Here is a 22634-nt window from a genome sequence, read left to right on the forward strand (position 1 = left end):
TGGCCCACTGTCACAGCAGACAGCACATCTGCAAAGAGGTTACCACCCTCTGGTCTAGTACAGACTGAATCCAGGCTACATAGTACACATAGTAAGGCTTTAACCTTGCTGTAGAGGAGAAGAAGACCTCTGCAGTATTTTAACTTTGTGTCTAGACCTCTGCTATGATACCAAGCAACAGATAGAAACCTGGCACTGTTCACAGGATTGTCTGTTCTGTTCTTTCTAAGCTTTTAAATGATACTGCGTGGACTGAAGTGTTAATGAAGGTATTGCCAAAATTTACAAAAATCACCCATGCAACTTCACTGTTGGAAAACAGTAACTGTTTTTTTGAAGTGTTAAGGTCAGCCAACACACGTTTAGCAGGGTGCTTTCACAGAAAATTATTATAATAAATCCAGTGTTACCACTCAGTTCAATGTAAATTACAATATGTCCTCAGTGCACTGTAATTATGTAGAGTGAAGAGCTGAATGATTAAGCTGTCTAGACTGTGGCAGAGGGTGGTGTTTTATCATATGGTACTCACAGATATCTCATTGTCCACACCTGGGTAGGTCTAAAACACAGTGACACCATGGAGCACACAGAGAGAGAGAGAGAGAAGGAGGGAGGGAAGACAAAAGACAGGAGGAGGAAATGGAAAAGACTTTTAACCAAAAAAATTCAGGAGACAAAGGGAAATGATGAGTTAAAGGAAAGAAAAACATCAAAGGAGGATGAAAGATAACTGAGTGGATCACGCAGTGTGCTACTTGCAGCACATGACCAAGCCAAATGAAAATCATGGAGAGAAAGACAAACATGGACAGGAGCAAAGGGCGAGAAAACAGCTTAGAAGTAGGGCGGTGAGTTGAGAGGGGGGGTGTGTGGGTGGAAGGTTGTGGCCTGTTGGCATTCATACAGAGTTCAGTCTGTGCTGCTCAGGTCAAGGCAGGACTCTGCCCAGCAGGAAACCAGTTCGATAGTGACTTTTAGCTGGTGACGTTTGAACTCAGTGCATTAATCAGACTCCCCTGCGACAGAGTAAGTCAAGGTTAGAGAGGTGTCCTGAACATCCAGGAGATCTGCCCCCTCCTCCTCCTCCTGCTCCTCCTCCTCCTCCTTTTCAAATCCCTGTCATCTTTTCCACAAGGATTCAGCTTCTGGAATAAATGACAGGGATTTGGGATGAAGGAAGAATTTCACTGCCAGTGAATGCAAACAATTGGCCTGTTTGTGTTTGAGCAAGGCCTGACGTCAGCAGGAGCGAGCTGGTGGACATCAGTGCCAGTGGGGGGCGGGCCTTTGGAACCTAGATGTCAGATTAAACCTCTGCTGCCTGAAGATCAGAGGGCCCGCCACTGCGGCGGTACAAACCTGGTACAAACAACTTCATGCAAACTACGCTGGGATATGACTAGAACCATTTTACAGGAACCTCACGTAAAATACTTGCAGGTTTATTCGCCTTGTTAGCACAATTATATGTTTATAAAATTTATATGGGGAAAAGGGAAAAGCTTGTGTGCGTCCAAACCAAAACCTCTTCTCTCCTGTGATTGGCCTCTCTAGTGGCGTGGCATGGCAGAAGCAGTGACATCTGGACTGAAGTGTAAATTTTATGGCTCTTTTGTGTGTTTATTGGCTGTGACATGCACTCACGTTGATGACGGAGTCCTTGAACTTGATGTGGAGCCTGTAGTTAGAAATGGCAATGATGGCTTCATCAGCATGGCCAAGATATTCCACCCCTTCCCCCTGAAGAACTGGGAATGGCACCTGTAGGGAAACGAAACAAGAAAATGTTTTAGTCTGCTCTGCAAAAACATTACACCAACACCTGTTTATGGTCGGGCTTTATTATGTCTACTGAGCAGATCATCATAACATCCACATTCTATTTTTAAAGCTGTGCTCTCAGTGTTGTCCAAGCTGGATCTGATTATTTAAGGTATCCATAGAAAACTTGATGGAGTCGACAATCAGGCTGTACTTAGGCACAGTGGTACTTTGAGCTAAATCCTCAAGTCAGCCTACTAACATGCTTACAATGAAAATTCTAATATGCTTATGTTTAGCAGGTATAGTCATAGGACATGAAGGTCTGTGCTCTTTAGCCACACTGCTAGCATAGCTAAAAACATTTTATCTAGTCAGTAGATTACCACTGAAATGCTAGGTCAGATTTTTGTTGTTAACTTCTTTAATTAGATATTTTCTGATATTTAATTATACCTTTGCTATTTAAGACTGCAATTTATTCAGGCAAGCCTCAGCACAGCTGCTTTGTAGCAAGATAAAATTAAATGCTGATGCTTTTTTATACTTTTTTTTAAAATAGAACCAGTCTGTTTATTAAAAAATCAAGTATCAAACTGGCAACAGCATTAAAAATGTTCACACAACACCCAGTGCTAAACATAACCAACTGTCCTGCCTACTAGAAGCTAAACTCACAAGGACTGAAATGAGAAAAAGGGGGGCATGAGAAACTCTGCATGTGTTGCTATCCAATTAGCACATAGTAGTTTTACAGAAGGACCTTTGTGAGTTCAGAGGACTTGTTGGTGAGCCTGAATGAGCAGGCAGACAAGAGGCAGGACTGGGAGGGAGGCTGTGTCCACAGTGCCTACGGTACAGTGAGGGATCCCAAACTGTCCATTAACGGTCTTACTTGGACCCATTTTATTACAGACACGGCCAAGCCCGGGTTTTGGCTGCAACGAGACCCCTACATTAAGATAATTGGTTCCCAACAGAGGTTAAAAGAACACATTTTTCAATTCATTCTGAGGCAGGGCATTAGCTTTAAAAGCCGGCCGCGTGGAAGAGACACACAGCTACATTTGCCAGCAACTAAGTGATTTCACATAAAAACTGAGGCATCCAACCAATTTCAGAACGGTCGATTTCTCACTGACAACTCTAGTGAGAGTTATCGTACCATTGAGTGTTCATTTTCAATCACCTTGCATAAAACTGATGCGAAACAGTAAAGCCGGTCGGGAAATATATTATCCCTCAGACATCACTCTCTCCCATCCAACAAAATAAGGATTGTGTTATGCCCGTTTATTCCTCACTTGGGTGACCTCTTCACACTTCAGTTTCTCTTAGTCATCACTGCATGTGCTGCTGCTACTCCTGACTGCTAAAACATAATCATAATCATTGGGGACCATGAATTACGACCCAGCTCTTGTTGTTCAGTTGCTGGTAGTGAGGACAACAGTGTTGCTTAGAGACAACATTACCTCATCCTGCATTAGCATGCATTGCTGAGTCACGCAGAGGAGGACCCACTGGTGCATGTTAAAAGAGGACATGCAGCCAGGCAGATGGGGGATTATGGTGAGATGTCAGCAAATCAGGCTCACTTGAAACAACATCAGCCAACATGGTTAAAAGCACAGCCTTTGTTAATGCAGAGCCCACAAGCTGGATGTGACTGACAGACCAAAATCAAAATCTTGGAAGAGATAATTCATATAATAATTTAAAAATAAAACAAAACTATTTTTTTTCCTTTAAAAGGAATATTATTGATTGGTAAAAAGGTCAAAAGCTGTTAGTGTGCGTGACTGTTGACGAGTCTTGGTCCAGAGAGCTTATGTTAAAAAAAAAAAAAAAAGAAACTCTGACATGTATCACTGCACCTGCTGTTGCTCATCTCTAACTGAAAATGTGTGCGTGAGCCCGGACAGGAGGCATGAAGAGGGAAAGAGTACAGCTTAAGCTGGGAAATGGAGCACATAGTATCTGCACTCAGACACCATCAGAGCCAAATATAGGCAGCAGTCACTCTGGCAGCCTGCACTAGGACTTCTAAAAAGTGGAATATTTAAAATGTGACAGCTGTAATTCAACTTTAAAGTGACTGGTACACAAACAAAGCTGATAGTGACGGAAAAAGCTGCAGACACTTTATAAAAAAGAAAAAAATCTAACCAAAATCTTTTTCGGATTTGCCATGAGTCAGGGAATGTAGTCAGGTAGCATTAAGTGCTACTGCCTAAACTGCAGCAGAAATGAGAACGTGCAGCTACTGAGTCTGTGTGCTGCTGCGCTGTGGAACGGACCTAACATGTCCTGCCAGGAGTGCCATAGTTAACATGTTGTACAGACTGGGAGCTGCATTAAACAAGCTGTGCTCCAAAAGTAGGTGCATGAGTCACCGGCAGCAAATGCAGCAGAAGATACTGTGTCACGTTTCCTCTATGAAGCCTTCAGCAGCGGAATTATAAAAAAAAAAAAAAAAAAAATGAAGGGAGGGAGGGGGAAAGAGAGAGGGAGAGCACTGAAAGACCCATGAATAACACTCTCTGACTTGTGAGTCGTGACTTCCGCTTCAAGCAGCCTGTCTGTGAGAACATGCACGTGTGCAAATCCACACACTCACTCCAAGGTTGCACCACGACTTGCATGCACACAAGAGGAAAAGCAGCAGGGTATTAAATATGGTGGGGAATGCCTGTAATTTGCCTGCAGGAAAGCTGTGGTAAGAGACATCAGCCGTCAGTGAAACTATGGGAGTGCACAAAGAAAAACACATAAGCAGAGACACAACATGCGACTGCATGTGTGAATGGGGGGAGACAGAAAATGTTGCATGGTGACTAAAATGAGAACAACAGCCTCATACACAAAATAAATATAAACACTTTTGAACAGGTTGATACACCCTGCTATCACTGCAACCCAAGTGGAAATGTGTTCCAATTGAAAACCACAAAAAAGAAACGTGGAAAAAGAAATAGTGGCCCCAGGCTGAGTAAATCCCTCCTCCCTCCACTTTTCCTTTGTCTAGTTCTCCAGACACATGATGCTCAGCTCCATTAACCATCAGACAGCCAGAGAGCACAAACTCAACACCATGGAGGGCACAGTGCAAGTTGCCCATCACAGTTTTGCTACTGGCATCTTCAGCGTGGAATAGATTTACCAATCCTTCTCACTTCACTGACTTAAATGCTTTTTAGCTGCCCCGCTCTTTATCTGCTGCACTGACTTCTGCTCATCTTAGCGGAACAATGTGGGACAGTGTATTCCTCTATACTTCTCAAACAGAAAGAGACGAAAGTAAACATTTTGTTGCACTAAATTATATAAAATATAATCTAGATATAATCTGATTCATTGTGCTTTTTTGTTTCCTCGGTTTAAAAGGCAAAAAAAAAAAAAAAAAAGGTCACATTCTGGACAACCAGAGAATACAGTAAAGACAGTGTGAAGATTTGGGGCTGTTCATTCATGTAGCACGTGGCCTTTTATTTTTCTGCCAGTGTGACAGCCACACATGTAAAAACCTCTGCTACTACAGAAAGATGTGAATCACGCCTTCTTCAGTCCTTTCATACTGTACACGCTAAAGCTTTGTATCAACATTTTCAACTTCCTGCTTTCAAAACTTCCTCTGTAGCGCTGTTAAGGCCTTGCATCTGAGTGTAGGAAATGTGTTTCTTTTAGAAGTATGATGACCTTATCTGAACAGCGCGTGGGTGGTAGCTGCATTCACATGCAAATATTTTGTTATCCACCAGCTGAGCTAATTAACTTTTTCCTATGTTGAGTACTGATAAAGCAAAGCATGGCTGAACAATGATAAAAATATGCTCCACTGGGCCAGTGTCATCATCTCTCCTTCAGCGTCTGGCCTCAAGCCTGCCGAGTTGTGACTCCTGCAGTAATATCTTGGCTACACCACATATCACCAAGGATACCACACCAGGAGCCAGGCTTGAACATGAGGTCACATCTGGAGGTTGTCCTCTTCTCAGACATGAAGCTGGGTGTCAGAGCAGATGGAAATGTTGTCTAGAGCTGTAGCTTTCAAGGGTTGATGAAGACCATCATCTCACCTGAAGGCTTTCATCCTCCTTCACCAGCTCCTTCTGGGGGAACAGGTCCTTGGCCTTGATGTACTCCAGACTGGGAGGCCCCTCTTCACCCTGTCAGACACAGACACAATGCAGGGGGCGTTGCATAAATACTTCTGTCTTATTGAACTAATACATTTTAATGATAGCAATGTCAGACCACAAGGAAGAACACTGAGATCGCCTTTGACCAAAAAAGAAAAAAAAAAAAATGTCAGACACAAAATCAAACACAAGTCCATATTCTGTGTTCCCATATTGAGCATTTATCAGGCGGGTAAGATACACGCCAGGTGGAGTTTCACAATCCCTACCAGCCAACTCACAGACATCACGTAGCAGATTAAATATTGACTACAAGAGATCCAAAATTCCCTTTTAATAGAGGGCACACAACCTTGTGTAGGTCAGTGAGGCCACTTATTTTAAATGTTTGCCATTCGACCCTAACCAGCATATCTCCTCACTGATTGGTAATAATGCAGCAAGAACGCAATGCTTTTACGTATTTATACTGTGTTTGCTTTGACGCTGTGCCAGTAGTTATTGCATATGAAAAAGGTAGACAGAAGTGGGCAGCAAATACCAAAACCTGTAGACTTTGTGACTTGAGCAAACAAGGTTACTGAGACTTAGTAAGGTATTTCACAGACAACCAGTTTTTCAAGAGGCACTGACATCGATGTCTAAAGAGATTTTTCTAATCCCATAGCTGAAAACAAACTAATTTAATGTTGTATTTCTATGGCTGCTGAGAAATTCATGCCAATGCAGGCTTATCGAGTGCACACCTGTTATAATGGAGGGTTGGCTAAAATTAGACTGCAACACCTCAAGAAGCAGCAGAGAGAAGAATGAGAGATGAACAAAGAGGGCAGTCAACCCTGTCCTTGCAGCTTATGTGCCAGTGTCCTCTCCTACTGAGCAAACACTTATATCAGGTCATACTTCAATCACTGGAGAGAGAGGGGTAAAAAATAATCAAATGATGAAACTGAAGGACATGCACGTGCCCTTTCCTATCTGTAAAAAAATCCCCTGCATTTACATGTATATTAGTATTCTGATATTGAGTGTTATCCTTGTGTTGATTATATTTGAGATGTGATTTATAAATGGAACAAAGAGAAATGCTGCTTCCTGTCTATACTATATGTGACTCCAACATTATCCAGATTTCTGATTGTCTGCTATGACATGTGCTGGCATGTCCTTCACTCCTCCACATCCAGCCTGTCTCTGTCATTTCTGCTGCAACCGAGTCACCTCAGCGGTTGGGGACAAACCCAGTTTGGTTTCTGGCTGCCTGGCCACTGTTACCTTTACTACTCTGCTGGATTTGGCTTCTCCATCTGAGAATGACCGTATGTCAATGCTGTTTCTTAATGAAAACAGATATGGAGCCCTGAAGGGGGGGTCCAGAAGGAGGCAGAATGCATTCATCGATGGTTTATTTCAGTGGACCACATCCGAAGACTTTGGTCGGGTTGGTCTCTTCTTGTGTTCCCAGGACAAAGGACAGAGCAAAATGTCATATATTTTAGTGGGAAACTCCCTGATGTCTGACCACATAGACCTCCCGCCATGTTTACAATCATTCATCTGTCATCCAAAGGTCCAAGCTGGTAATTAAACCGCATAATGAGCATACCACCCATTGGGCTGACTGTAACAGATGGAGACAGTGTCCCTACAGTGACAACCCGTCTCCTACAAGTAACCAACATGTCACTATCTGATTGGTATGGGTATGATAAGAATATGACAGCCAGAAGATCATTTACCAGCTTCTGTGACAAGTTTTGACAGAGGCTGAATCAAAAGTGCACATCTACAGACTTTACAGACAATAAACACAAAGCTTACTGCTGACAGGCCGTACATACATTTGAATGTTAAGGGGGGATTAATGTTAGTTATTCAGAAAACAGTGTTAGCTACTTATCATAATAACAAATAATAAAATGTAGAAAAATATACAAGTTCAAACTATTTTGATAATAAAATAATTATTTCAGATATTCTTATCAATAAAATGGCAAATTTTGCTTCTTCAAACTTTTTGAATGTGAGGATTTTTTTTGTCATTTCTGACAGTTCAGACTTAATATCTTCTAATATCTATTTTGGAGCATTGGACAGACAAAACAAGGAATAGGAAGATGTGACCTTGGGCACTGGTAAAATATAAAGAACATTTTATAGATGAAACAATTAATCATGAAAATAATTAAGAGATTATTAGATAATGAAAATAGCCATTAGCTGTAGTACAGTGAGGACACAGTGCAGTCCAAATCTCAGGGTCAGCTGGGTAGAGAACTGTTCACTGCTGCTGTCTTTGTATTGATGGCTCATTATGGCTATGGGAAATTTGTGTGTGGGAGAGATTAACACGGTAAATCACTACACAAAGCCAGACTACCTGCTACTTCTGAACCATAAATTGTTATACCACTTAGTGTTCAACCATTTCTCACTGTAAAATACTGCATTTACAACTCAAACAGTGGTGTATTTCTGAGAAGAAAATACTCCAGTCAACATCAAAGTGCCTCAACTTCAGACTAGTAAACTTGTCTGAACTCCTCCAAATCCCTCTGCAATGCAACGCCTCTAATCTCTTGACCTCTGACCTGAGTCAGTCTTCGGCATCAGACTGGTGAGGCTGCTGTGCATCATCAATTTTACTTATATTCACCTGAGAATGGGTGGACCATGACAGTGGCCATCAGTCAGAGGTACCCTGCGAGGGCTGGGTCATTAAAGGCTGGTCTAACACACTGTTGCTGGGCAGTCCAGCCTGCCATCCACACACAGACCCGTTGGCTCTCCTTGAGGGAATGAAGTTTACTGTGGTGTGTCAGACAGCAGCCATGAATTAATTGACAACTATCGTTAGAGAGTCTCACACTTTCAATACCATTCAATACCAATCAATGGAGAGGAGCATTTATTCAATACTTAACGAGACTTATGCTAACCTTAACCAAAACTGCTTGCCTGACTCTTAGTCTAAGCTTAACCTAAACCTGCCGTAACCTTAAGACTTCAATTTGATGTTTTTATGGGGAATTGCCTTTTTCCCACATAAAGAAAGACAATCCCCATGTGTAAACAGATGTAGGTCCCCACAACATGAGTAATACCAAGAACACACACACGTCAATAACCCATCCACTTCCTTTTTCTAATACATCTTGTGCTGCACTACCTGAGAGATACTTGGCACCATTTACTCAGTTCTCTCATGGAGGAGTCCTGACGCTGCACTCCTGAGAGGCCCGCTAGAACACAGTGTACTTTCAAAGCGACTAAAAGTTGTGTAGATGTCGTACAGCCCCATAAATCCAAGACACAGTCTACACAAACTGGCATATATGAATGTATTGTTGGTGTTAAACATGAAACATCGGAAAGACGATACTCCCTACTGTTTACCTGACACATTTTTCTGTCAGCTTAAATAGACAACAAAAGGAGAAAATGTCAGGTAAAGTGAAACAGGCTGAGCTGCATTAGAGCACAGACATCAGCGCAGCAGTGTTAGGAGGAAGCTCTCCTGCAGATGACTTTGATATTTCAACTTGGCAAGTCCCTTCTCATGGCAAATAACTCTTAAACAAGACAGGGCTTCAAAATCTGTCATTACAAACGCGCACAGGGAGGCACTTCTGTCTTCTGATTTTTGGTCCATTGCATGGTGTCCAGACAATCAGCTTACAAAAGATTAAAGAAAAAGAGAAATGCTCTCACTTCCTACCGACTCACAAAGATGGAGCACAGCTTGTCCTGTGCCCAACACGTTTTTTGCTTTGTCACTGCTGTGAGCCTGCACACCCTCCCCCACCTTTGTCCAACAAGCAATCAAAAAGCTGGAGCTGACAGGCATGCGCACATACACACATACGTCTCCGTGCATCCATCAAATATAAATGTCAGGGTTGATAGCACATGCAATGTCTTGATACGTGCCATATCAGCTAGCACCTGAGTGGACAGCTCTAATAAAGCTGATTAATACTGTGTATGTGGAGGTAAAAACATGCAGGGCTCACTTCTACTACACTGAAATAAAGTTTTAATTGTCTGAGTAAAGCACGTTTGAATGAAAACTGTTTCCAGGATTTCTACGTGTGTGAATGGAGAAATGTACAAAACAGGCAGCATGAAGGTGGAATAGGTAGAGATTGAAAAAGACACTGGCACAGTCTTCATGAATAAGTGTCTGGTTACCATGGATACAACAACGTCTTTTTAGAGCTAGAGTCCCTTCCTCTCTAAAGCTTTGGGAAACAATTTGCTGTCCTTACTCACCAGATTATTTACTTAATCTGACCGAGGCTTTGTCCTAGAGATGTGCAGATTAGAGAATCACTACATGATGCAAAGGTGACCTCCCAAATATCTGAGCTACATGCACTTATGTGTCCAGTTATTTACCATTTTCAACATATTAAATGAGGCAGTCACAGGTTAGGACATAGTCTAAATTGCACAGAATGACCCAAATGAGGTGGCACAGAGTAGGAAAAGGACAAGGGTGGATGGAAACAGAGGAAGCAAGGACAGGGTGAAATGAAAGTCACCAAATATGAGGTGAAAAACAACCCGAAACAAAGATATTCTCTGCTGTTGGTCCCTTTGGGCAGTGCAGCCTAGACAATCGGTCAAGTTCAAAGATAGCAGAGTATGATGAATGTCTTTTAATGCATTTCTTTCTTCCTGCCCTCTCTCTGACTTAATATTTCATAGACCACTATGTTCTAAATGATCAGTCCCATTTTAGGCTTAGAACAGGGCTGTGCTCCTACAGCTGAGCAGACTAGGCAGGGTCAGGGTTTTCTGTAAGCAGAAGTTATCTGAAACATACAAACTTGGAGTAACACTGTGTAGCAGAGTGAGAGCAGGTCTTTCTATGTAGAGAGATGTAAAGAACTGGATCCTCTAAAGAAAAAATAATGACAAAATAAACATTAAAGAATGTAATGATCTGGTGATAATATAGGTCTTTTCAAAACATTAGGATGAGCGCTAAAACACACCAACATGCAAGGAAAATACATTGCACGTCAAAGGCAATAGCACCACTTAACTCTTTAAATACTCATCCTCTCAGTAAAAAAAAATGCGACCTGCTCTGTGTCATTTTGCTGTCTCTAGTCCTCTGTCAGGATGCTGTGGTCATGACGGCTTCCTTAGCATCACAACACACTGACTGTCACCTGCTGTGTACTTTTTACGGCTGTTACTGCCTCGTTGTCATGCAGAGCGCTGAGGCCCAACACCCGACTGTTCACAGGTAACAAAGACATTGAAATAAGATAAACAGCCTGACGCACAGCCTCAAAAAGCTTTTGGCTGTGCTTACACTCTTGATTCGTTTAGCTGGTGGGTATAATAGAATCTGAGTCATGGAAAAATCTTAACCAATTCAATTAGCCTTTTTATGGCTCCATTTAGTGCAGACAACATATCACAGAGGCAGATAAACATGATATAGTGGAACAGCAACAGAAGATACTTTTTCTGGATTTGAATCACAACATTAGTGTTCACATCACAGTGCTTCAGTCCTCTTCCACATGAGGAGACTGACAGAGCTGTGGCCCACTGAAGTAACAGCGGACCTGGATACTAAATTATACAGACACTGACGCAGAAGAAGAACTGCTGACTCAGCTGCACTAGAGACATATTAAAGAGATCATAAATCGTGTAGCGCCTGGTCACAACGTCAATGTCTGCTCACAGAGAAAAGAAAACCCAGCTGCTGCACTCTTCCTGATCCATCAGATAACTTCACAATGCTTTCTCTGGAACAGCGTGTGATGGAAATTAAATTAAAGCTTTCTCAATATTAGTAACATCTATTGTTGTTGAAAATATTTGCCTAACACACAAACAATCCCTCAGTAAGTGTTGTCTGTACATAGTAGGTCTAACCGTGTGCCCTGAATCTGTACAGTACCTGTTGCACAAGACACTGAGACTTTATGGTTTTGCTTGTGTTGATTATTTTAACTTATTTCGAGTTAGCAGCCCTGCTGCCTATTGCTAACACGCGTCTGTGGATGGCAGTGCCATTGTGTCAGTCTGTGCATCCCTTTGGTTCAAACTGAAACATCTCAACAACTACTTATAGCTGAAATGCTCTGTCCAATGTCCTGAATCCTGTTAACTTAGATAATCACCTGACTTTGCATCTAATGCTTACATGAGGTCAAAAGTAAATGTGTCCATTACTTTGGTTTATGAATAAATACCTGCAAAATTAATGACATTTCCATCAGCCTCAGCTGCACTTTGTGGTTATTAGCAAATGTTAACATACTAACACAATAAACTAAGAGGGTGAACATGGTAAACATGATACTGCTGCTAAACATTAGCATGTTAGTATTTTTACTATGAGCATCTTGGACATTAGCATTTAGCACAAAATTCAGCAGCAGGGCGGTTAGCATGGCTGTAGACTCATTGTTTTGTTATGAAATACATTACTGGTATCAGTTTGCTTATGTACAATTAAAAATCCAGTTACCAGCTTTGTCAGTCTTACGAAAATCCATGACAACATTACTGCAAGATTAAATGTTTGAAGGAGGCAAAAGTCTGTGGTGTTTTACCAAGGTTGGAAAGGGCAATATTATATTTGTTGGACCAATTTGGACTCTTGCTGAAAGTTAGCAATTAATGGGTCCAGACAGAGGACTGTGGCCATCACTGAAAGGTCGGGAGTTAACTTGTGAACCAGCAGCTAATTTAGGCCCAAACATACAAGGCTGAGACCATCGTGTCTTATTCCTAAACCTTTTCACCATTCTGTCTCCAGATGCAAACTAAGAGGAACAACTGTTCTACATCAGTCATTCTTTTACATCCCCTCCAGTATACACCCCACTAGCATACCTACTGTATTGTCAACACACTACACTGCTCTCAGGCTGCAACACTGAGCGCACAATTTGCTAACTCTGAGCAGCACACGTTTTACTCCTGACAGGCCCCTTCCCTCCCCTCTGCCAATCAACGCACTGGCTGCTCAGAGCCGTCCATCCAACAGAGTTAAGTAATGACAGCAATAAAAGTAGCTTTTCATCACCACATGCATGAGAAAACACTGAGGTGATTCAATTATTTGTATGTGGAATCACTGCCGGTTACTTAATAACTGCAGCGCTCACGTGTGATGACCAACCCCCCTTCGCCCCCCCATCCCCCACTGATTGGCAGGCAGACTCACACAAGGCGAGGTAGGAAGGGGAGGGCTTTGACACACACCCATCACAAACCAGAGTGACAAACAAAAATGAACGCCAAAATAAAAGCCTGTTGACTTACAAAGCAGTTGAGCATGGAGCAGGACACCCTTCCTGCGAGGCTCATGTCGAGGTGAGGCAGGGCTGTGCCAGGATGACACGCAGCCTATAGAGCAGCAGCACGACCAGAGCACGAGGAGCCGGCATAACCATTCTTCTCCCAGCCGGAGCCTCTCCACCCCTCGTCCTCTCCGAACCCCTCTGCCTACCACCCCTCTCCCCCTCCACCTTCTGCACGTTCCCCCCTTCTCAAGAGGTGCTATGGGACAACGCGCTAGTCCCAGCTCTCATTCAGGAACCCACCCCAACCCCACCCCCACCCCCCTCCCAACCGCTCCCAGCGAGAGGAGAGAGAGAGAGAGGGAGCACGCTGGTGTCTGAAGACAGCCCCTGTTGCACTGCTGAGAAGGATAGTCCAAGGTGCAAACAAGAGCAGCAGTCCACTCGATCGGCTGAGTTAGAACTAAGGGGATCAAAAGCGATCAAAGTGATGAAACGACTGCAGATGTGCCTTCTCAACTGTAGCCAGTGGATGGGGGGGGGGGACTGCGAGAAGAGAAAGCAGGAAAGAAAGGAAGATAGAGGGAACTGCCTGATGCTAAGCTCCTCCCTCTGCATGCGCATCTACCTCCCTCTCTTACATTCACATGCTCGCACACATCCCACCCCCCCCTCGCCTCCCTCTCATCCCTTCCTCCACCCCACTCCCTCCTTGTTCACCCTTCACCGACATCTCCTCATAAATATGCTTCTCCCTCAGCAATGAGGCGGTAAAGCCTAGAGTGTACTGCCAGCAACCAGAAGATGCTCCAACTGCCATGCAGGCATCATCTGACATAAACTGCAGTACACTGTAGCGATGCTCAAGCACACACCGTCTGCTCATAGCTGTGTGCGCAGGCTGTGCTGAGCACAAAAACACAACCTCACACACGCAGAGGGAGAGCAGAGAGACACTCCATCCAGCGGTTGGACAGTATCCCATCACAAAACCGTTGCATTGGCAGCAAGTGATCTAGTGCAGGAGGAAAATACGTGGCAGAAGGCAGAGGAGCAGAGGAGGGAGGGTGTTGAGCAGAGTGAGCCTATGCGGAGATCTCCAGTGACACAGCATTCTACAGACACAAACTCTTCCTCTCTGAGTGTCTTCTTGGCACCATCCCACCCAAGTGCAGTACATCTTTGCACTTAATATTGCTCAGTCGCAGCACCTTCCTGTGCTTGAAATCATTGAAGGTCACTGCATGTATATGGTGTCTACAGTGTCCTGTACACCACACGGGGACAAACAGCCCTTCCCCCTCCCTTTCCCCAATCTCTCCCGTGGTAGAGTCGTGACAGCTACTCGCCTTCAACGGTATGACCCCACATTACATAATGTAGTAAACACAGCATAGGCTGGATACAGAATGGCACACTATTAAAATGGGATTAGTTTTACTGGGGTTAGTCCCACAAAGTAATTTCAACATGGTACGGTCTCATTTTTATGAGATGAATTTTCATGGGGTGGGGGGAGTGGGTTTGCAGTTAAGTGTAATCCAGGTAAACAAACCATCCAAGACAGAACATTTTTCCAGTTTACAGCTCTATCTCAAAGAGACACATTTCACCAGCTTTGTAGATAAAACTGCCATCACTCATACTTGACTTCCAGTGAGTGAGCAATGTCATCTCTGTGTGGAAAAAGGAAGGTGACCTGATATTGAAGTATTTGATGATACCTGTGCCTGGACACTGGACAAAGCCTGACAGACAATATACTGTACTTCATGCTGCACTGTACCTTCATCTGTAATGTGCTATTGGCTGTAAAATGTCCACAATAATGTGTAAAATTACAAATTATGACAAATAATGTGCGCACTATTGTAGCTTCTTTTAATATCTATATATAGGGCCATTTATCGTGAAGACAAATCAACAAAATGTAAAAATTCCACCTTCTATTACAATATGTGCAGACCAACAAAAAGTAAATAAATGCTTGGATTTACAGACAAGTCACATTTCTGCTTGATTCAAAAACTACAGATACCCCTGGCAACAACTTCAGGACACAGTTAAAAAAAAAAAAAAAAAATCTATTATGGATACATTTTCCAAATCACATATACCACAGTGAGACATTTCAGCCAACCATTCAATCTCACTGCATGTCCAGCAGCACAGTATCTACTGTTGGTCTTCAGTTACCATGAATGAAAACAGAAACAACTTGTGACTACATTTGTTTTTAATAATAATATTTTGGCAGTTTCATTTTCAAGTTAGATTTAGTTACTATTTTACCTAAGTTTGTTTGCTTTTTTTGCTTTCGATCTTGCTTCAGTTTCAAAATGAACTGGGCTGCAAGCAGAACATGTCTACAACTGTGCAGTGTTAATATTTGCAGATTTTATAGAATCCCTCATCATATATAATGTGCTCAAAAATGATTACTGGTTTCTAGGTTACTCTGTTCTATTCAGCCCACTTAAACTGGCTTTTGAACACAAAAACAATGCCCATTTATACAGACTGAATAGATTCACAACACCTCATTATTCTTTAATGCCAAGTGTCACAATCTTACAAACTCTGAATACGTCTATATATTAGACAAGAGCTCCTTGCGTTGCAGGAGGCATGATGCATTACTCTTGCATGCAGTGTGACTTTGATCTCATCAGATAAATTGACTCATGTATCTGCTGCTATAAAATGCACTTCCACAAATCAAACAGAACTGTAGTGAGAATTATTTCCATGCCACATGATAAACCTGTGATTCAAAAACCAGCTTTGAAAATCAGCCTTACAATAAACATTTAAATCAGTTTAAATGTTTATTTGTGTATAAATGGATTTAGTAAGATGGTAGAAGCTACACCAGCTTGTGTTGTCAGGCACCTCTGTCTGAAGCATTTGTTTCTTTGGGAAAAGCTCCAGCAGATTTTTGAACCCTTTATTCAGACTTTCAGTATATCCTCAGCAGGTATACCAAAATGATTTATTTTTTTACATTGAACGTAAATTAAAATTAACTTGTCAAATATACCTGCTTTGACATTTTATCTCAGTGTAAAGGATTTCAAACAATAAACTCTGAATCAAGCGTACAGCTCAGGCTGTCAAATCATTTTCCAAACACTGGGTTTTAAATTCCCCCTTTCTGCCTGAACAGCCCCGCCCAAACCAGCCGCAAAAGTGAGCACCAGATTTGGCCTCCTGTGTCTCACATTTTATTTTAGGAAAGGAGGGCAGCGAGTCACCAACGCAGAGTGTCAGTCTGCAAGTTAACACACAGCTATAGAAGTAGGATATAAAAAATAAGACATGAGGCATTGGGAAGGGGGTCTATACAGAGCTCAAATCTATTCAAACGCCACTAAATATTTGCATATGTACGTTCCTGTGAATACATAGTTATGTTTGCATGCATTTGACAATTTGAACTCATACAAGCATTAGACTATAGTTATTCTGCAATCTGAAGTCTACAACGTGTGTTTTCCCAATCAATTAGTTGTTTTGTAGGAAACATGATTGCAGCACACAGGTTGTAGATGTAAAATGTGTTTTGTTACAGTCTGACCCATTAGCCTGAAGCAGGATTTAGCTGAACATAATGCATTAAAAGCATTAAAATGCAGGCTGTCCAATACATTTCTTCCAAGTGCTCATCCATGCAACATTTGTCCTTTTACTTGTTTTTGATTGGCTGCCAGACATCCATTAAAAGTTGGACATCAGAACACCTAAAACAGCTCTGGTGAACAGGCTCTGATTAAAAGACTCACATAGTACACTGAACAAAACATAGAGTTTACCATTATCTGGATCAAATGATCGGGAGGAACAGGGAAACAGACACCAGCAGCCAGACTTCGGGAACCAGAACGAGGTCAAACAGGCAAAAGTGCCTTCAAGGAGAGTTACATTCAAATCATAAACAACAACCTGGAATGAACCCTCTGGCTTTAGCTACACCCTCACAGGCAACTGCTGGTATCTAGTCAGTGCATTTACAACAACAGCACCAACAACAAAAACCTGCACACAGATCCAGGTGACTTAATCCTTATGTAAGAAGGTGACATCATATGGGGCAGTAACACAGAAAAACCACCCATCTTTGCATAGTGTTGGCTCACGAACTTCTCTCTTGCTAGTTCGGCACAACCCCTACAAGGTAGCATTACAGGGCATTGTGGGTGCTGAGGGCAGGGTAAAATAACCCCATTGTCCTTGTTTCCATGATCACATTATCCTGCTAACAATATGGCAGCATGAGTGGACAACAGCATGAACTCAATACTTCCTGTTTTGTTTCAGTGAAAAAGCTGGAGGCTGGGAAGCAATTAAACACTGCTTCAGAAGACAGGATTAAAAGGATCGTATTACCTGTGGAACAAACTGCTGGAACAAATGTCTCACAATCCTACCTGAGAAAATAACCCTGAGATCAACAGGGGCTGAGGATAGGTGGAAATATTATTAGCTGTTGCCAAAGAGCAACTTTAAAAAGGGACCCACTAATGTAGTTGTATATCATACTGCAAATTCATGTTGAACAAATCCTACTGTAGTGCATCTGCCAATCATATAGTAACTTCACTTCAAATATGGGTTTTGCTGATCTCTAGTGATTCCAGTGTTTAGTGCACCTGACATCACTGTTCAAGTTTGGTTACAAGTGCAACAGAGCAAGCTGCTGACCACACCCAACCACACCCAAAGGGCAACACACTATACAAGGAGACAGGTCAGCAAAGAGATACTTTTCAGAAAATGCATAAAACTGAACTTCTAACACAGGACTAGCTCAGGTCTGCGTTCTCATTTTGTGCGCCTCAGTGGGCACATTATTTGCTCCTCAGCTCTGCCATCAATTAAGCCCAGAGCTCAACCGTGTGTCCCAAAAAAAGGCTGAGAGCTGGGCATGCGGCCACAGTGGCATTCTGTGGACCTAGCTGACCAGAACCTCGGGACACACATCCTCCTGTTACACTTCCTATCTCTGTCCCATAAAAACTGTGCCCATTAGTTTCAAGAGGAATCCTCTCGTCACGGCTTCCTGTCTCTCTTGGCTGAAGTACATTTACTGTGAGTTTACAGAGAAAGAACAAACAGACAAAACATATTTTGGATATTTTATGCTAAAATTACAGAAGAATAAACATTTAACACCTCATTTGAAAAGCCTTGCATATCTATAAAATGCAGTTTGCATGGCCCGTGTGAAATGTCAGTAGAATAGTGAACTACAAATAGTCTTGCCTCTTGCACACTGTATTTGCTAGGCTTCAGTTTAATTATAAGCCTCAGGCCCACAACTGCAGCATGATGAGACAAACCACATGCTTGTCTCACATAAGGCAGAATCTGAGACTCAGCAGCCCTGTGGAAACTCTCAGATTCTAACAAAGGCGCATGTAGCAACTTGAAGCAGCACAGTTATTTTCTTATCTTTTTGCACAAATGACTTTTAATGGTAAAGTTGCATAATACAAAAAACCATTTAGTCTGAGTTCTGAGCCTTAGAACTGAACAGCCAGTAACATCCACTAGAGGGCAATAAGAGCAGATCTCTATCCAATACCCGTCTTACTTGTGTCTTGGTCATCTTGGGAAGGTGTGTACTCAGCACCATCACCACTCAACTACAGCACAACATGGAGCTGCAGGAGACATGTGGCAGGCAACAACATCTCACATCTGTTTCCTGCTACACAGCACTTTCACTGAAGGAGCAGCATGTTCCAGTTTGAACGTGAATGTTGAATGAAATAAACAGTGCAATAAAACTGTAACCCTGCTGAGAAAACTACTTATGAAGTGTGGGGAGATGCTGCCTGGGGAAAATCTACTTTCATTCACTCAAACTGGTGTTCAAATCCCTGTGTAGAACTGGCTGTGGCTAATTTGTTCAATCCAGGTATTTATTTGCCAATTTGCAAATTCCAAAAGAATCCACTCTAACTGTGCAGTGAACAACCAGCAGGAGTCATTAATACAGCAACAAATACATGATCTCTCTGATGTACGTGTTAGCATGCGTGGAGGTACTGTCCCATGTTTCTGTGATAGGAAAACTGGTCTGGTCTTAAAGTACTGTTGGCCACTAACCAAAATTTGTTTTGCTTATCATGACCTAATGTTTATTTTTTTAGTGCACTTGCATTTAATAAACAAACTTTTATATGAGTAAATTGGAAGTTCTTAGCAAAATTCAATATTTCAGTGTTTTTGTCTAATATCATAAAAGGGTCACATATGAATACTGATATATGACAAAAAAGATTTTAAAAAATTTTAAAAAAAAGGTCTGAATTAGTAAATGTATATATTATTTAAATAAGCATGCAGTACAGTTAACTGTGCAGCCCTAAACTGCACAAGTGACGAGTTAAAACAGTGACAATGGTTTGAGAAAGACTGTTGTTAAACGTGTTGCAACACCCTGCACTTTGTTTATGTCTGGATCAGCACTGCACCATTTCCTGTGTGAGAGTCCAGAAGTCCCTACTTTCCATTTCATCTTCAACCTGGGAGGTTCAGAGCAGCACCTGGTTTAATAGCAATCAAGAATCTGCAGCACAGTATATATAAACAAACAGTCCCCTCCCCAGTAGTGTGATTGACTCACCATGCTGCCAGCCAGTGCAGTAGACAGTTGGTCTGGGTGCTCCTCTTCAGATCCCTCCCTCTCCTCCTGTCTACTGGGCTCTGCTGTGCCAGCGACACCTCCTGCCAACAGAAAAACACACTACCTTCAGACATGAGGTCTGTGTGTGTGTGTGTGTGTGTGTGTGTGTGTGTGTGTGTGTGTGTGTGTGTGTGTGTGTGTGTGTGTGTGTGTGTGTGGGTGGTTGTAGAGTTATATGACTGTGTAAAATGGCAGGATTTCAGTGGTTCCAAACTTTTTCTGGTATGCCCCGTCGCCTTCAGAAGCTGAAAACCCCCCCACCAAACAATTTCTTATGAATCATTTACAATGACAGGGGAAACAACTATTGAAATAAAGGTCAGCACAACAGCATCAGCAAACTGTGTATTTTACCTAAACAAATCATATTCATTCAACTTAGTTTCACTTCATACTTTTCTCCTGGTCATCCACGCCCTATGTGGGGCCCACCCCACAGTTTAAGAAACACTGGTCTAAAGCACAGCTTGCAGAATGAATGCTGGCACTAAGATCATAAAATGTCTAATTGTTGAAGACTCATTTGATAGAGCTGACCATATCTCCACAGTCCAACAGCTCTCAGAGGAATGTGGGGCTATACAGAGAGATAGTTCAACTGACTGCCTGGGAGAAGAAGTACTCTCTACAAAGCAGGTCAAGTCAATGTAAACACACTCCACACATGTAGTGCTGCAGACAGACAGGCAGGCACAAGCGTTGAGTCCGTCGCCACAATTCAAACCTTGGGTCAGATTGGCTGACCTGACCTGATGGGAGAAACTTTGATTTACAGGAAATGCAAACTCAACATTCCTCATCAGATTATCAGCAGTCAAACGGATAACTGCAGGAAGAGCAGGCAACAAACTTGGCCAAACTCCACAACTTCTCCACACCCAGCACACCAACAGGAGCTGAGTTGGATCCTGATCTTCTTACAACACGATCAAGAGGTTCTGAAATTCATTCAGATACTCAATACTGAACATCTGAACAGAGTCGTGCCGTGCAAAAGTGGCTGCACACATAGTAAAGCAACAAGTTTAAAGACTCAAAATAAAAGAAGTGAAGCACTGAGCAGTCTGAAACCAAAGACGTGATTTACTAACTAACTGTATGAAAAGTAACACTCTGATACTGCACTGCCTTTTCTTCCTGTGATTATGCAAGTTCAGTCAGGAGGGAGTGGGGGACTCTGTAAGTTTGCTACTAAGACAGTAACATATACACACAGGCAGACAGACTAATCATAGACATGATATTCACTTCCTTGTGTTTAGAACAGACTTTACTTCAATACATTGATTGCAAGGACTTCAAACTGGATCGAAATGCCCACTGTGCAGTACTGTCATGTCACTTCCACCCACTTGTTTTTTTTTTCAGACACACCCCCTTTTGCACACAGCTCCACAAAAAGAAAAAAAAAAAAAATACTACTCAACTCCCAAATTACTATTCTCAACGTAACCTCGTCTTACCTGTACAAAGTGCTGAATCAAACTTTTTGCTGAAACGTCTCTCGATCTTTTAAGCTTGAATGAAAGCTCAATGCCTTGCAAAGTAGCAGTAGTCTTGTTCCCCAAACACGTACTGGTTGTAATCCAGTGCATGACATACCTCCCTTCCTCCCTCCCTCCCTCCCTCCCTCCTTCCTTCTCTAGCTCAGTCTCTATTGCTTACTCTTTTTCCCTCCCACTGTCTAAGTGCCAGGCTTCTCAAAGTGAAAGAGGCCATACTACAGGGCATGGACTCTCTGCATTTCACCCACCTACAGTAAACTCATGACTCATTTCATCAAAAGGGATGGCTTTCAGTGCTAATCGTGAACGTAGAAATCACTACATGCAGGCAACCACTCATAATTGCTTTCAAAAAGGAACAATATTGCACTCAAAGCAATATGAGTCACCTACTTGTGTCAGAAGATTTAAATATACAAAAACTGTATGGAAAAATTAAATGTAATGAGGCGTAAGGTGGAAAAAAAATCAGATTTGACTGATTTGACAGAGTTACACACAAATTTAGCAGAGATACGATCAAAACTTTAAAGCTGCAATACGTGATGATTTGGTCATTAAGAGGTGGAACAGCTCAGCAGTAATAAATCAATTATTGCCTTATAAAGTTGTAAAGTTATAAAGAGTTTACTCTAATTGCCTGCTGTTGTGTTTCTGGCCTCCTGATGAATGCAAGTCCAATATTCAGTGTCCTTTTAGCTCAGATTTTGACTCAATCAACCCCTAAGAGAAATATCTTTAGTGGGTAGGTGTTCACATGCTAGTTGCTCACTTTGTAGTTTGGTGGTGGGACAGTAGTGTGCAGTGGATTTATCACAGCTGCCTGCTGCTGCTGCTGCTGCTGCTGCTGCTGCTGCTGCTGCTGCTGCTGCTGGAGACTGGACTGATGTGACACTGAACCACACGGTACATTTGTGCTCTGTCAAAACAAGGCAATGAACCAAGAGAAGCCAAAAGCTCTGCAGAGCCCCAGTGCAATCCTGAATGTTGATACCTCTAGCCTTCCAATTAGTGCACTTCATCAATAATCATCCATGTTTTCAAAAGATGCAAAAAACTTTTTTTTTTCTCAAAAAACTGCTCTGGAACCATTTACCAAATTTTGTGACTAGCATTGCTATTCTTTCCATCAAGGCGGATACAAAATTGGGTGGATTAACCTGTGCAAGATATCACTTAAGTATAACTAACATTGCTCCCTTCATTCACTCTTTCAGCGTGTGATATACACAAAACATAAAATGACGCACAGATT

General features: G+C 42.2%; 1 protein-coding gene across 6 annotated transcripts in view; it reads right to left on the bottom strand.

Moving 5' to 3' along the window:
- The window catches only part of mtmr4 (myotubularin related protein 4), a 39920-nt gene that overhangs the window by 13898 nt on the left and 3388 nt on the right, over positions 1-22634 (bottom strand). The window contains exons 1-5 of one of the 6 annotated variants that reach the window (XM_071460524.1): positions 21338-21476; positions 19815-19915; positions 5844-5933; positions 1648-1764; positions 533-562 (exon numbers count right to left, since the gene is read on the bottom strand). In XM_071460524.1, coding sequence (XP_071316625.1) covers positions 533-562; positions 1648-1764; positions 5844-5933; positions 19815-19817 — 240 coding nt within the window. In that variant the 5' untranslated portion in view covers positions 19818-19915; positions 21338-21476. Of the gene's footprint in view, positions 1-532; positions 563-1647; positions 1765-5843; positions 5934-13205; positions 13369-19814; positions 19916-21337; positions 21477-22634 lie in introns of those variants that run through there. The other 5 variants (XM_071460523.1, XM_071460526.1, XM_071460520.1 and 2 more) reach the window with 5 other exon arrangements.

The sequence above is a fragment of the Trachinotus anak genome, unplaced genomic scaffold (assembly GCF_046630095.1).
Source record: "Trachinotus anak isolate AG129_WGS33_773 ecotype Australia unplaced genomic scaffold, CSIRO_AGI_Tana_v1 ptg000024l, whole genome shotgun sequence".
NCBI lineage: Eukaryota > Metazoa > Chordata > Actinopteri > Carangiformes > Carangidae > Trachinotus > Trachinotus anak.